Source organism: Dysidea avara, chromosome 6 (genome assembly GCF_963678975.1).
Source record: "Dysidea avara chromosome 6, odDysAvar1.4, whole genome shotgun sequence".
NCBI lineage: Eukaryota > Metazoa > Porifera > Demospongiae > Dictyoceratida > Dysideidae > Dysidea > Dysidea avara.
The window spans coordinates 6,427,682-6,439,533 of NC_089277.1; the positions used below are offsets into that span (position 1 = coordinate 6,427,682).

An 11,852-nucleotide genomic window follows, 5' to 3' on the forward strand; every position below is an offset into this window, starting at 1 on the left:
CCACTTTTTGTATGTTTTTGTGTGTTAAACTTATGCTGATACCCAATGCTACAAGCAATCCAATAATAAATTAGCACTTGTTTGCTTTATCTTAAAGGTCAGTCTGTGTGAAAATCACCAGAAACAACAAAAGGAAGCACCTTCCTATTTTGAGTTGGAAACCCTACCAAGTGGTCAGCTTGCACGGATGTTGCTCTTCCCCTGGACACCTACCTGATGATTGATTGACCTGGCTATTCACGAGGGAAATGCATACCTGTAGCTAGCTAGCTACTTAGTTTGGACATTTACTCAGTTTTTTTCAAACGCTTCAGTGCTCAAAAATCAAAATAGTAACAATTAACACATACACTATAATTGATTCTGCTATTTTTCTGGACATATACCAGCTGTGCTGTCACCATGCGCACAGTAACAAAATTAATATTATAATCTAAAGAGTGCCCAGCCGGAAACACACCTATGCAGTAGCTAATTTAATAACTTAAATGGCTTCTCACCTGCGCGAAGTGTGCAGCAGAGAAGACTGGTTAGACCGACACCTTTGCACCAACCACAGCACAGAGGGGAGTAGTTATGTAGTGATCGTAATCAATGGGCGTAATAACAAACGCGCAGTACTAATACAATTCTAGTGTAAACAACTAGTACACGCCCTAGTTTGGCGCCGCGCGCCAGACTATACACGCCCATACAATGGTAGTCTCTCACGCCCGGAGACTACAACGTATCGTTGGTTGTGGTTGGATTGTAACAGTTAATGAAAGTAGGCTACAATTTTGCTGATTGCAGCACTCTCACAGAATGATGCAAGTGTTACCAAGTGCACCAACCACATACAATAGCTAGCACTTGATTTTTACTTTCGATAATTTTGTACATACAACTTGACACATCAGGTTTACTAGTAGCCGGTGTCAGTTATGCTAACACACTTGTTGGGATTTGGAAACACCAGCATACAAGGCTTCTGACTTAATTTGACCCCTATTGCAAAATGTTACGTGCATGTATGCATTGTAATAAGTAGCTATACATGCACTGTATCATAGGCGGCGGAAAGGGGGGGGCTAGGGGGCTAAAGCCCCCCTAGGTCTGCTGAGGGGGGGCTTAGCCCCCCCTCAGAATGATATCACACGAAATTATCTTTCTTGGAGTGGGGCTGAAAACCGTGATAAAGATCGAGATACTCTAATAGAGCAGTCACTCTAATAAAGTAGTCAGTGTGTAGCGAGCTATGTAAGGATTTTTATGTAGTTTATCAGCTAGAAATGGTAGCTGGTGAGGTGGAAAGTTCTTGTGAGTTGGTTGTGACCTTTTTTTTTTTTTTTTTTTTTTTTTTTTTTTTTTTTTTGGTCTCACCTTACCAAACTATAGAAATAAGTCTGGGTCGGGTCAGCTCAGCGGAGCCCCCCCTCATATCAACTACTTCCTCCGTCGCTGCACTGTATGATGATGTATCTTGTAAGCATTTACAATTATTTCCATTGTGGTTTTATTATACAGTGTGGAAACAACAATTCAATGAAGTATATATGTATAACTCTGACGTGTAACACTTTGTGGAGCATAATACAGAGCATGTAAATATAAAATGATCTAGTTTTGTAAACAGAATTATCTATAGCTAACATGCATGTAAATGCCATGGACGTAATAAACATGTATTATTACCAACAGTAGATATTACCATGACTATTAAAATAATGGAGAATTCTCTGTTATTTCAAACATCTCTCTTGTTTATTCAGTTCACATTTAGTATAGCTAAATTTAAAATCATCATCCTTCTGTTTGACCAGCAGCAGAGTTTGAGTAGGTGTGTGTCATTGAATGATTTACCTTCTTGGAGTAGTCTATACTATTGTTATCTACACTCATGATATATCGTGTTCTAAAACTAAAGGTGAAGTTAGCATGTGTGAGCAGTTGGAGTTTTATCAACCTTGCTCACACCCACCCCACACACAAAACATCCACACACTGACATATTGCATTTCAGTATTTTTCTTTGTTTTTTCACAATGGCCATCAACAATTGTACACCATGTTATCATTGTACAAGTGTCCATATGAGCAGTTAGTAACAGTGGCAGCACAACTGTATGGTAGCCAGGTAGCTGTTGTTCCTTGTATCATTATCTTGTGCTGTCAGTACTGGTATGGTTGTTAAGAAGTTAGCACAGTTGTACTGGTAAGAGACATACACAGCTCTAAACATTAAATGATATAGCACTGTTTAATGGGCATATATTGCATAACAAAGTAAAGTAGCCATTTATACAAGTTACAAACATCATGTATCACACTGAGTGGAAACCATGTCACACATGTGTAGATGTCCTGATTTAAAAAAAAACAACAAAAAAACTTATTTATGTACTAATGTAACGGAACATCTTAATCAAGTGTTTGATTATGCCTAATTTTTGGGATTGTATATTAATGGGGAAGCAGCCCACCCAGCTTTAACATCAATGGGTACCTGGCGTTTACTGGGGAAGCAAATGCCCAACTGTCCTGTCTCATTTAGCAGTGTTGTGGTCATCATGGAACTTTGGGTTCTGCAACTTCTCTGTGATATCTGAATGATCCTCCTGCAGGATACTAGCCCTGCCCCAGGAGGATTTGCCTGCACAAGGCTCAAGCACCTGAGTGGTGCATAGGCGTCCCAGTACTGGTTCAGTGGGCAGCAATAGCTGTGTATCATACAACTTTCCTTTGTTTTGTGTGTGTGTAGCACATATGTGACTGGATTTGTGAAAAGGTATCCTTTCCACGCATCTTACATGCCAGCAAAAAAAAACGATGTAACACTTGACTCCTTATACTACTTAACTTGCTTTTAGTTTCACAATGCAGCCAGATACTTTAGCTGTACTCATGGAAATTTTCAAGCAATTATATGGCATAGTTATGAAGCTTCAAAGGTTAAAAAATGGGTGAAATTTTGTGTGTGAAAAAGGTACCTTTTTGCAAATCTGGTCACATATGCATGTTGTGACTACAATAGAATCTGGATGACACCAGGCCACTAGGTCCCCAATATACAGCTGAGTAGACTGGAGCAATGTGAGTAAAGTTCTTTTTCAAGGAAACAACAACACCAAATTGGCATAACCATGCACTGAACCTGGAACCTTTCAATTACCAGGCCAATGCTGTATCCATTTGACTAGGCTGCCTTACACACACTGCCTGTTACACACACACGCACGTACACACACACATGCACCCTACACACATACGCACGCACGCACACACACATGCACCCTACACACATACGCATGCACGCATGCACGCACGCACACTACAAATGTACACTATACACAACATATAAGGATACAGAGAAGCGGTGTTGACCTCAGAGTAATAATATCCATTAGCCTTGTCTATTTCTTGCTGCAGTTCCATCATACTGTACTTGTCCTGTATAATGAATACCACATTATATCAGGCGACTGTTTAAATAGAGTTGCACTATATTAATGAAGGCAATATAAGGCATAACTCTACTAAATAAACGGATGGGCTTCTGAATCAACTATCCAACAAATTCAATTACTGCATTTATTGCACTATGATTTGCATAATAGAAGTTCTTGCCTATAATTTGAAAGGCTGTAACTTTGCAAGATCTTGTACGGTACCAAGAAGAACATATCAACCAAGCAGATCCATCCCCACATTCATAGAATCTCTCTTGCCTTTTACAGATGTAGACAAGTGTTTACTTGCATCCAGCCGTATGTGGTAGAGGTATACACTGTACTGGAGATCAGCTATCAGTTTGGGGCTTTGGACCTTACATTAGCCATGTTTTTGTGCATCAGCAACGTGTGAAAATAAACAGTAGATATATGTGCAGAGACACATATTGTATGTATTTGTGGACACCTGCGCTTTAGTAATACCCTTGAAACGGTTATGCACAAGACTGTATTGTTGAAAGTCATACTGTTACTTCATAACTACATTTAGAATGGAAATCGTCACAGGAGGGGTGTTTACCTGTTATATCATATATTGAAAAGGTAATCAGTTAAAAGTCATTTGGGTGTACCTTAAATAATGATATTTTAGCCGGGTCACTTGAAATAGGCCACATGGAAGCTTAAGCACCTGGGACACTATTTGAGCATACAAAATACTCAGTAGCTATGACAACCAAGAAGACACACCTCAACATTCAGAGTCTTATAGTTCACCAGACTGTAATCTTCTACTACTCCAATTAATGCCTTTGTCAGTTTCTTGTACTGTGCTAGAAATGGATCATCGGTCACATGATCCAACAGGTAGGACAGGTCATGTACTTCAGTGTAGTAACGTAAATCAAATTCTGTAACCATAGCAACAAGTAACATGCATACTATGTACATTCTTTAGAAATGACCTACAGTTTTTGGTTATATAACTCTGTATGTCACATTTCATCCCCAAATTTTTGTAAAAGCAGCTAAAACAGAATTCAGCAGACTTTCTTATCTGCTGTAAAATGATTAATTTTAGTAACAGTATGTGTCTGTTTAATGGTAAAGCAGTTAACCTGACTATACTTAAGCACCCCAACTACCCTGAATATTAAACACTCTGACTAGTATTCAAACACACTTCAGTCACACTCACGTAGGTTACTCCCATAGGTTGGTAACAGGTCAATCTTGGATAGTACATTAACATGAGGTAGTTCTAGGTGTACCATGGTAGATAGTGACATCATCAAGGTGGATATGAAGGTGGATGGGTTGGTACAGTGAACACAATCCACTAAGTTCACTATACTGACCTACAGGTATGGAGAGTACAGATAGTTAACTCTACCAAAATAACACTCACACTATAATTGTACTTTGTGTAGTTGAAAAGTTTTTAGTTAGAGTTTACTAAAAATTTCAACAGTGTATGTTCAAGGAACACAAAGGCTTAAGTGTATGTTAGAGATCTAGCATGAAGATCCGAGGGCGTGGTCTCTAACCGACTTAGAAAATGTATGCGTTTTATATGGTGGAGTTATTGTGGAATTGGGTAATTATGTCATACTGAAATTGTCACACAATGTTAAAATAATCACGGAAGACTAAATGTGGTATTGTCAAAGTGTTGAAAAATTGAAGCTCGCACTACTTCATTTCACAAGTTACATTTGACAACTGGGAAATGGCAGTGATCGATAATGTTGAGCAGGGTTAGCAGTAGCCAATGCCTATGGCATTACAGTAGTGTAAAGAACATGCGTGTCTAAGAAGTAGCTTCTGTGGATTTACACGATGGAAACGAGTTTTCACAAATAGTGCCTTCAGTGGCACCACAGTAGCACGAAGGACAGGAACATTTCGAATATGGACCACACCCACTTTACACGTAGCAAAAAATAATGTTTCTACATGGAAGCTTACCCATTTAGGTATTAGTAAAGTCCATCCATAGTGTAATAGATGACGAAAACAGCCTTAAAACACACAAGAACAGATGGATACTAAACAGAATTTTCCATATTTCTGGACTTCTCCATTCATCGTAATAAACAGATGTACACCATTATACTGTACCTCCCATAATCAAATTCTTTTAGGCATGGCTATAAAATGAATAGAGTGGTTAACCTCATGTTGGCCTGGGTGACTGGTCGCTCATTGCAGGCTATCAGCCTGAATGTGTATGGAGGAAGCATTGCAAATCAATGACCAAAAGTGAGATTTATGATGGTTGAGGTCTTTCCTGCTAGCAGGCATTTTAAGAACCTGCTAGCAGGTCTCTTAGTGGATTTTAACGACCTCATTATCCTCTAAAGATCAAAGCATATTATGCATACCATTTTCTAAGTAATAGTTGTAATAGTTGTAACATGGGCATGAGGGCTTTGCTTGATATGTATATTATATGCCTGACTACCCGAGGGCAAAGGGATCAGGCAAATCCCGAATGCCCAATATTACAGCTAATATGTAACACTTATTAGGCTGATAGCCTATACAGGACGATCAATCACCCAAACCAATACGAGTGCAGCCACTGAATGTATTATATATATATACCTAAAATTTTCAATTATGGGTCAGCAACTAGTGAGTTATGGTTACGATGAATGGACATATCTTTAGCCCAACATTTTTCAACTCGCAGGATAGCAAGGATAACAAAACGCTCTCCATCTGAGTAGTTTTCATGGTGAAATCCAAGTCGTGCATCCTAATCATGTGAGTATTAATCGATCCCCACAATCGATTTCAGCATCTACATCTATATAATCACAGCCCACTTGTAGTCTGGGCTACATTTCATATGTAGCCAGGGCGGCTCCTTTGATCTGAGGTGTGAAAGCGTTACATCTCTTAAAGATGCATATGTATTACTATTACAAATGGTCTTTTAAATATGCAAAGTGCATAATAATAGCCAAATAACAATTGTTTGCAACACAACTCAATCTCAGCTGGGATCTACGGGTTTTTCTTAAACATTATGCTAATTACACCACCATGTTTAAACTGCTGTACATATAGTTTTGCGAAGAAACATTCAATTGTTACAGCTGCAAAACTGGTTATCTATTAAGGACACGTTATTCTACTACTGTATTGAGTTGTGAACTTTTCAGAGTTATCCAAAATATGTCGGTGGCTCTAAATTTTGATTCACAGGCTAGGATAAAATAACAGGTGAGTTGCTATATAGGTACATCTTGTACAAACCACTCCAAGTTACTAGTTGGTTTTTTGTGAAAAAGCCAGTTGGCAAGGTAATGATCTATGGTGCCTTGGTGGTAATAAATACATAACTTTTTTCACCGATTAACTTACAGTGAAACCTGTGTATAAAGGACACCTTGGGACCGACCATAGTGTCCTGATTATCAAGGTGTCCTGATTTTACAGGTTAATTAAGATGCTAAGGGACCTTTCAGGACCATTACCAAGTGTCGAGATTATCCATGTGTCTTCATTTTCAAGTGTTCTGATTAACAGGTTCCACTGTATATATTATATGGTTTAAGACAAATGTATAGGAATTAAGGGGCCTAGATGCAAGGGTACCAAGAAGCAGCTGGAGCTCTGGCAAGACAAACACACACACACACACACTGTTTTTTGTTCTATTGAAACGGAAAACTTTTTGCTATGTTCTTAAGTAATTCATCAATTACAGGATATTTCATCAATTACTATATGCTCACATTAATTTTCCACTCCTTCAGATTCCCAGCAATACTCCTAACACTGTTATTGTGTGTGTACAGTTCCACTTGTCCAGGACAATCAAATATCAGGTAACTGCCCTCTAGGGGCTCCAGTTTATGCTGCAGCCATTCACAGTTGGTGTGCAGAAAGTCCATACAATACACTAGTCCGCCATTGGGTCCCAGTCCTAGTGATGTCATAGCATCGTTCAGGGTGATTAGTTCTGACATGTCAACGTCACACGGGTAAGGGAGTACGTGGTTTGCAGGGTCTAAATTCACCACAGCAACTTTTCTACCTAGTCCAGTTAGGAATTGCTTCACTCCAGCGCAATACGTGGACTTGCCTGAGCCAGGAGGTCCAATTACTAACTGACCATAACGATGCTTTGCCTCTCCTGCCATTTGCTTACCTGGTCCTCAGTATACTCACGATATTTCGATTGTGGGTTTAACATTTCGTTTCGATGTCTGGCGCCGTCCGCCCCTTCGCAAAAACTAGGACCCATTAAAAATCTAAATCCGCTAAATTATGGTTTATAAGTAGGTATATTTATCTATGGTTAGTTGCTGCTGCTGCTGCTGCTGCTGCTGCTGCTGCTGCTGCTGCTGCTGCTGCTGCTGCTGCTGCTGCTGCTGCTGCTGCTGCTGCTGCTGCTGCTGCTGCTGCTGCTGCTGCTGCTGCTGCTGCTGCTGCTGCTGCTGCTGCTGCTGCTGCTGCTGCTGCTGCTGCTGCTGCTGCTGCTGCTGCTGCTGCTGCTGCTGCTGCTGCTGCTGCTGCTGCTGCTGCTGCTGCTGCTGCTGCTGCTGCTGCTGCTGCTGCTGCTGCTGCTGCTGCTGCTGCTGATATATACTTGCTGCTGCTGCTGCTGCTGCTGCTGCTGCTGCTGCTGCTGCTGCTGCTGCTGCTGCTGCTGCTGATATATACTAGCTGCTGCTACTGATATATACTAGCTGCTGCTACTACTCTACTAGCTGCTGCCGCTACTACTAGCTGCTGCTGCTAGCTGCTGTCAGCTAGCTAGCTGCTACTATGGAATGGCTTACTCCGGCTTCAAGAAATATGCTATCAAATCCCTGTCCTTCCAGGATACGCTCCCTACCCATCCCTGGTGTTCAAGCTGATTGATACTCTGGGCCAACTTGATATTAGCCTCACAATGTATTTGTTACCACATATGGAAACAATTTTGCGACATCAGTGAATGTTCTGTAAGAGTATGTAAATACAGTCTTCATGGATTTTATTGATATACATAATACCAAGAGTTAATAATAGTGGTACTATTATTATTAACTCTTGATAATACCTTTAGAATATTTTTGTGTATAGACACTTAGTAAAGTGCTGTTACATCATATGGACCAATGAATTTGCTTTAATAATGAACAACATTTAAGAAACCAAATATGTCATACCTGTCTCATTGAGTGGAATGAATGTACTTAACAGTTGTAAAGATTTCATTACCTGAATAAGTAAGTAGCTGACCACTAAAGAAGGCAATACAGATTTTAAGTACTATTCATTATTGTTTCTGATATATGATAACAATTATTTTGAAGTTCTCTAATAAAGCAGTCGGCCAGGTTTAGATTTAATATTTTTACAGTGAACAGTGATCACTTGAAGAAAACTTGAGGGGTTTGCCTTGAAGACAATTATTATGTGCACTGTATGAGCTAATGAATTCCTTTCAATAATGAATCATGTTAAAGAAAATTAATTGACATAGAAAAGGCTTACTGTCACATATTGCCATATGAATATAATTTGCACTTGTAGGGATTTCATTGGTTAGATAGGCAACTGATCAACAACTAAGACCAATTATCTCTCAGCATAGCTATCTCTGTTATATGACAGAAGGATTTTCAAACACGCTAATAAAGTAGTCTGTCACTTTTTTGTATTAAATTGTTCCATATCAATCTACTGATATACTACCTGGCACACTGATTGTTGCTGCGGTCATGATTGGTTATCAGTTAGGAGGGAATGAATCAATCCATTGAGTCAAGCTTCAAGCCCTCACTATCTTGTCACTTGTGATGATCACAGCAGACAGGATTTAAAATAGCAATAACTTCTCCTTTCAAACACAGAATAATGATGATGCCACATGCTATAAAATGTTTTGGGCAGTGCTGACTATACCATAAGGCTTTGAAGAGGAAACATCACAATATCAGACAGAACACAGAAATTAGAAGCTGGTCATCACCTTACCACTTGTGATCATCTCTGGACAAGTATTAGCTACCTAGACCTCATGGATTATATCATTTTTCCAAAAACTAAGTTGAGTCCTGCTGTAATTCTTGTATTTGGTTTGTACATTAAAGAAGTCCGTGAGACATTTGAGGAGAAAAAAGATCAACTCAATTGCTCCTAGGACTGCATGGAAGTGCTCCATGGAAGTGCATAATATATGTCATTACTGTAACCTTTTCACAAGTGCTTTGTGAGCATAGCTACTATAATATATTTGTACAGTAGCTATACGTTTGATGCTAATATGTATTTCTTGGACAATAACCCATAAATTTTGCTTACAAAAATCTGCAAAGATGATATCTATAATATTTGCTAACATTTGTGGCAATTAACTAAAGGTGTAATTACTATTGGAAACTATAGCTGTAGCATTGTTTATTGCAAAGTATAATGATGTGATGGAGTGATGCAAGTTAGGATAAGGTTTCCAGAGTGGTGGTATAACAAAAATTACAGGATGGATAATTATTTGGTACACAAGATGTACCTATAATATCATAGCTATTTTATTTTCATTTACAGTAATTACTGATGCATCCAGGGGCCAAGTAAAATCAAATACACATATAGTTATAATTAACTAACTACTTACATACATGTAATTACATTAACTAGAAACAAGTCAACTGAATTAAATGGTGGGGTAGGTGGTTCCAATCTTCAATTGTTCTAGGGAATAGCTGAATTAGTATTTATAAATGGTGTTGAGAAATGTAAGAGGTGATAAAATCTGGTTGATTGCACTGAAGTTTCTTGATTATAGTAATCTGGAATTTTTAATCCTGATGTATGATGAACTGCTTTATAAAATAATTTAAGCCTTGATGTCTGCCTTCTCTGTGAAAATGATTGCCATTGAAGATTTTCTAAAGTAGATGAAAAGCTTATTCCAACCAGTCATAATTCGATGTGACCCATCATGCTGCTCTTCTTTGCACCATTTTCGAAGTATTAATATCCTTGACAAGATAAGGGTCCCACACACATGATGCATACTCCAGTATAGGTCTCACAAGGTGGGTATATGCTATGCATTTGATTTCTTGACTGCATCTATATAAGTTTCTGTGGAGAAATTTTAACATTCTTGTTGCTTTATTGGTAAAGTTTTCTAAGTGACTTCTAAAGGACATAGTACTTTCCAATCAAGCTTCTAAGTAAGGATGTTTAGTAACTAATTGCGCTAGCTATGTGTGGGAAGAAATCAACTATAAGCGTATTAAAATGGTTTCGTTAAGCAGAAATTCTCAGCCCAGTATAGGACCCTATACATGCATAGGATACTCTACTACATTTAATCTCCCTATATGTACTGTAAGGGACACCTTTATAAGCTGCATATCATGATCTTTACCTTTTCTTCAATAACATGCAAGTTTATAAGAATTTGGCATCAAACTTGTACATAGAGGCTTTTGAAAATTTGTGTGGTCAGTTGATCACATGAACATTTGAAGCTTACTAAACTGGTGTGAATATGCTATCTTGACAGATATACTGAGTCGTGAAAGTCTATCAGTTCTGTACAATCTCGTGCACAACTCTTCTCTTGCATCCTGCAATAGATGGAGAAGGACAATGAGATAGTTAAAATGGCCCAATCAAGTTTAGTAATCGGATTTTTCAAATGGAAGTGCATGGAAACTTTATGATTAAAACTGGTAATGGCAATACCGATTATAATTCCTGTCCACCAACTTTTGCCAACACTCCCAGGTGTCACCTATCAACTTCCACACTATGTTTTAGTGCTTTGTAGTCGTTCATTATTTCCAGTCTTTTGTACTTTGTAGGTATATGTTCTAAACTCCTGTATGGAAGATCATGCAGCATGTGGGATACAGGAGTCTACGTAACTAAAAACCAATCAAAAATGTATCCTGGCACCACAAAAAAAATTCACTTGTGTGTGTTATCCAGTTCTTAGCAAGAAGTAACTGACTATATATTACAGAACCTGCATGCATATAATTATTATGGTTACACACATAATTACTTATCATATAGGTGCACTGAATTCTACTCAAATGGCTGAGTGTAAATATAATTATTTTGAATAATTATGTTCACTACTATATAGCAAAGCCTCAATGGGCCTAGGGCCACATATGGGACCACAATTTGTCAATAAGAATGAGGTGATGAATATCATCTTGGCAATGTTTAGGACTTCGTATAAATGGCCACTATATTGAGGTGGTATTAATAGAGGTAGTTAAGTCTTTGTCCAACAGCAAATGATTACCCAGCTACTAGCTAGCTGTGGATGCATCATTGCTTAGCTTATAAAACTAGGGATGGTGACGCTAGTGTGTTCTCCGTTAGCATAATGCTGTTACATGGATGTAAGTATCACTTCTAAAAAGATCCCAACTTTGCAGAGACCTTGACAAT

At 38.6% G+C, this 11,852-nt stretch overlaps 2 protein-coding genes across 2 annotated transcripts in view; both read right to left on the minus strand.

Annotated features, from left to right (window-relative positions):
* The window catches only part of LOC136259047 (transient receptor potential cation channel subfamily A member 1 homolog), a 36,759-nt gene extending 36,109 nt beyond the window's left edge, over nucleotides 1-650 (minus strand). Inside the window, exon 1 of the mRNA XM_066052457.1 lies at nucleotides 501-650. The gene's annotated coding sequence lies outside the window, so the exon portion shown is untranslated. The remainder of the gene's footprint in view (nucleotides 1-500) is intronic.
* Nucleotides 651-1,991: 1,341 nt separating this feature from the next.
* On the minus strand, nucleotides 1,992-7,630 carry LOC136258619 (GPN-loop GTPase 2-like). The gene is made up of 5 exons (XM_066051959.1): nucleotides 7,178-7,630; nucleotides 4,630-4,789; nucleotides 4,182-4,342; nucleotides 3,347-3,429; nucleotides 1,992-2,157 (listed from the first exon to the last, which is right to left on the minus strand). Exons 1-5 carry the CDS (start codon nucleotides 7,583-7,585, stop codon nucleotides 2,139-2,141), a joined length of 831 nt encoding a protein of 276 aa, XP_065908031.1. The 5' UTR covers nucleotides 7,586-7,630; the 3' UTR covers nucleotides 1,992-2,138.
* Between the last annotated feature and the right edge of the window lie 4,222 nt (nucleotides 7,631-11,852).

Coding starts and splice junctions, on each gene's coding strand:
- LOC136258619 (XM_066051959.1), bottom strand. CDS start 7,585: ATGGCAGGAGAGGCAAAGCATCGTTATGGTCAGTTAGTAATTGGACCT. Junction 4,343..4,629: donor AACCTATGGGAGTAACCTAC/GTGAGTGTGACT, acceptor CTATGGTTACAG/AATTTGATTTACGTTACTAC. Junction 3,430..4,181: donor ATAAGACTCTGAATGTTGAG/GTGTGTCTTCTT, acceptor TTCATTATACAG/GACAAGTACAGTATGATGGA.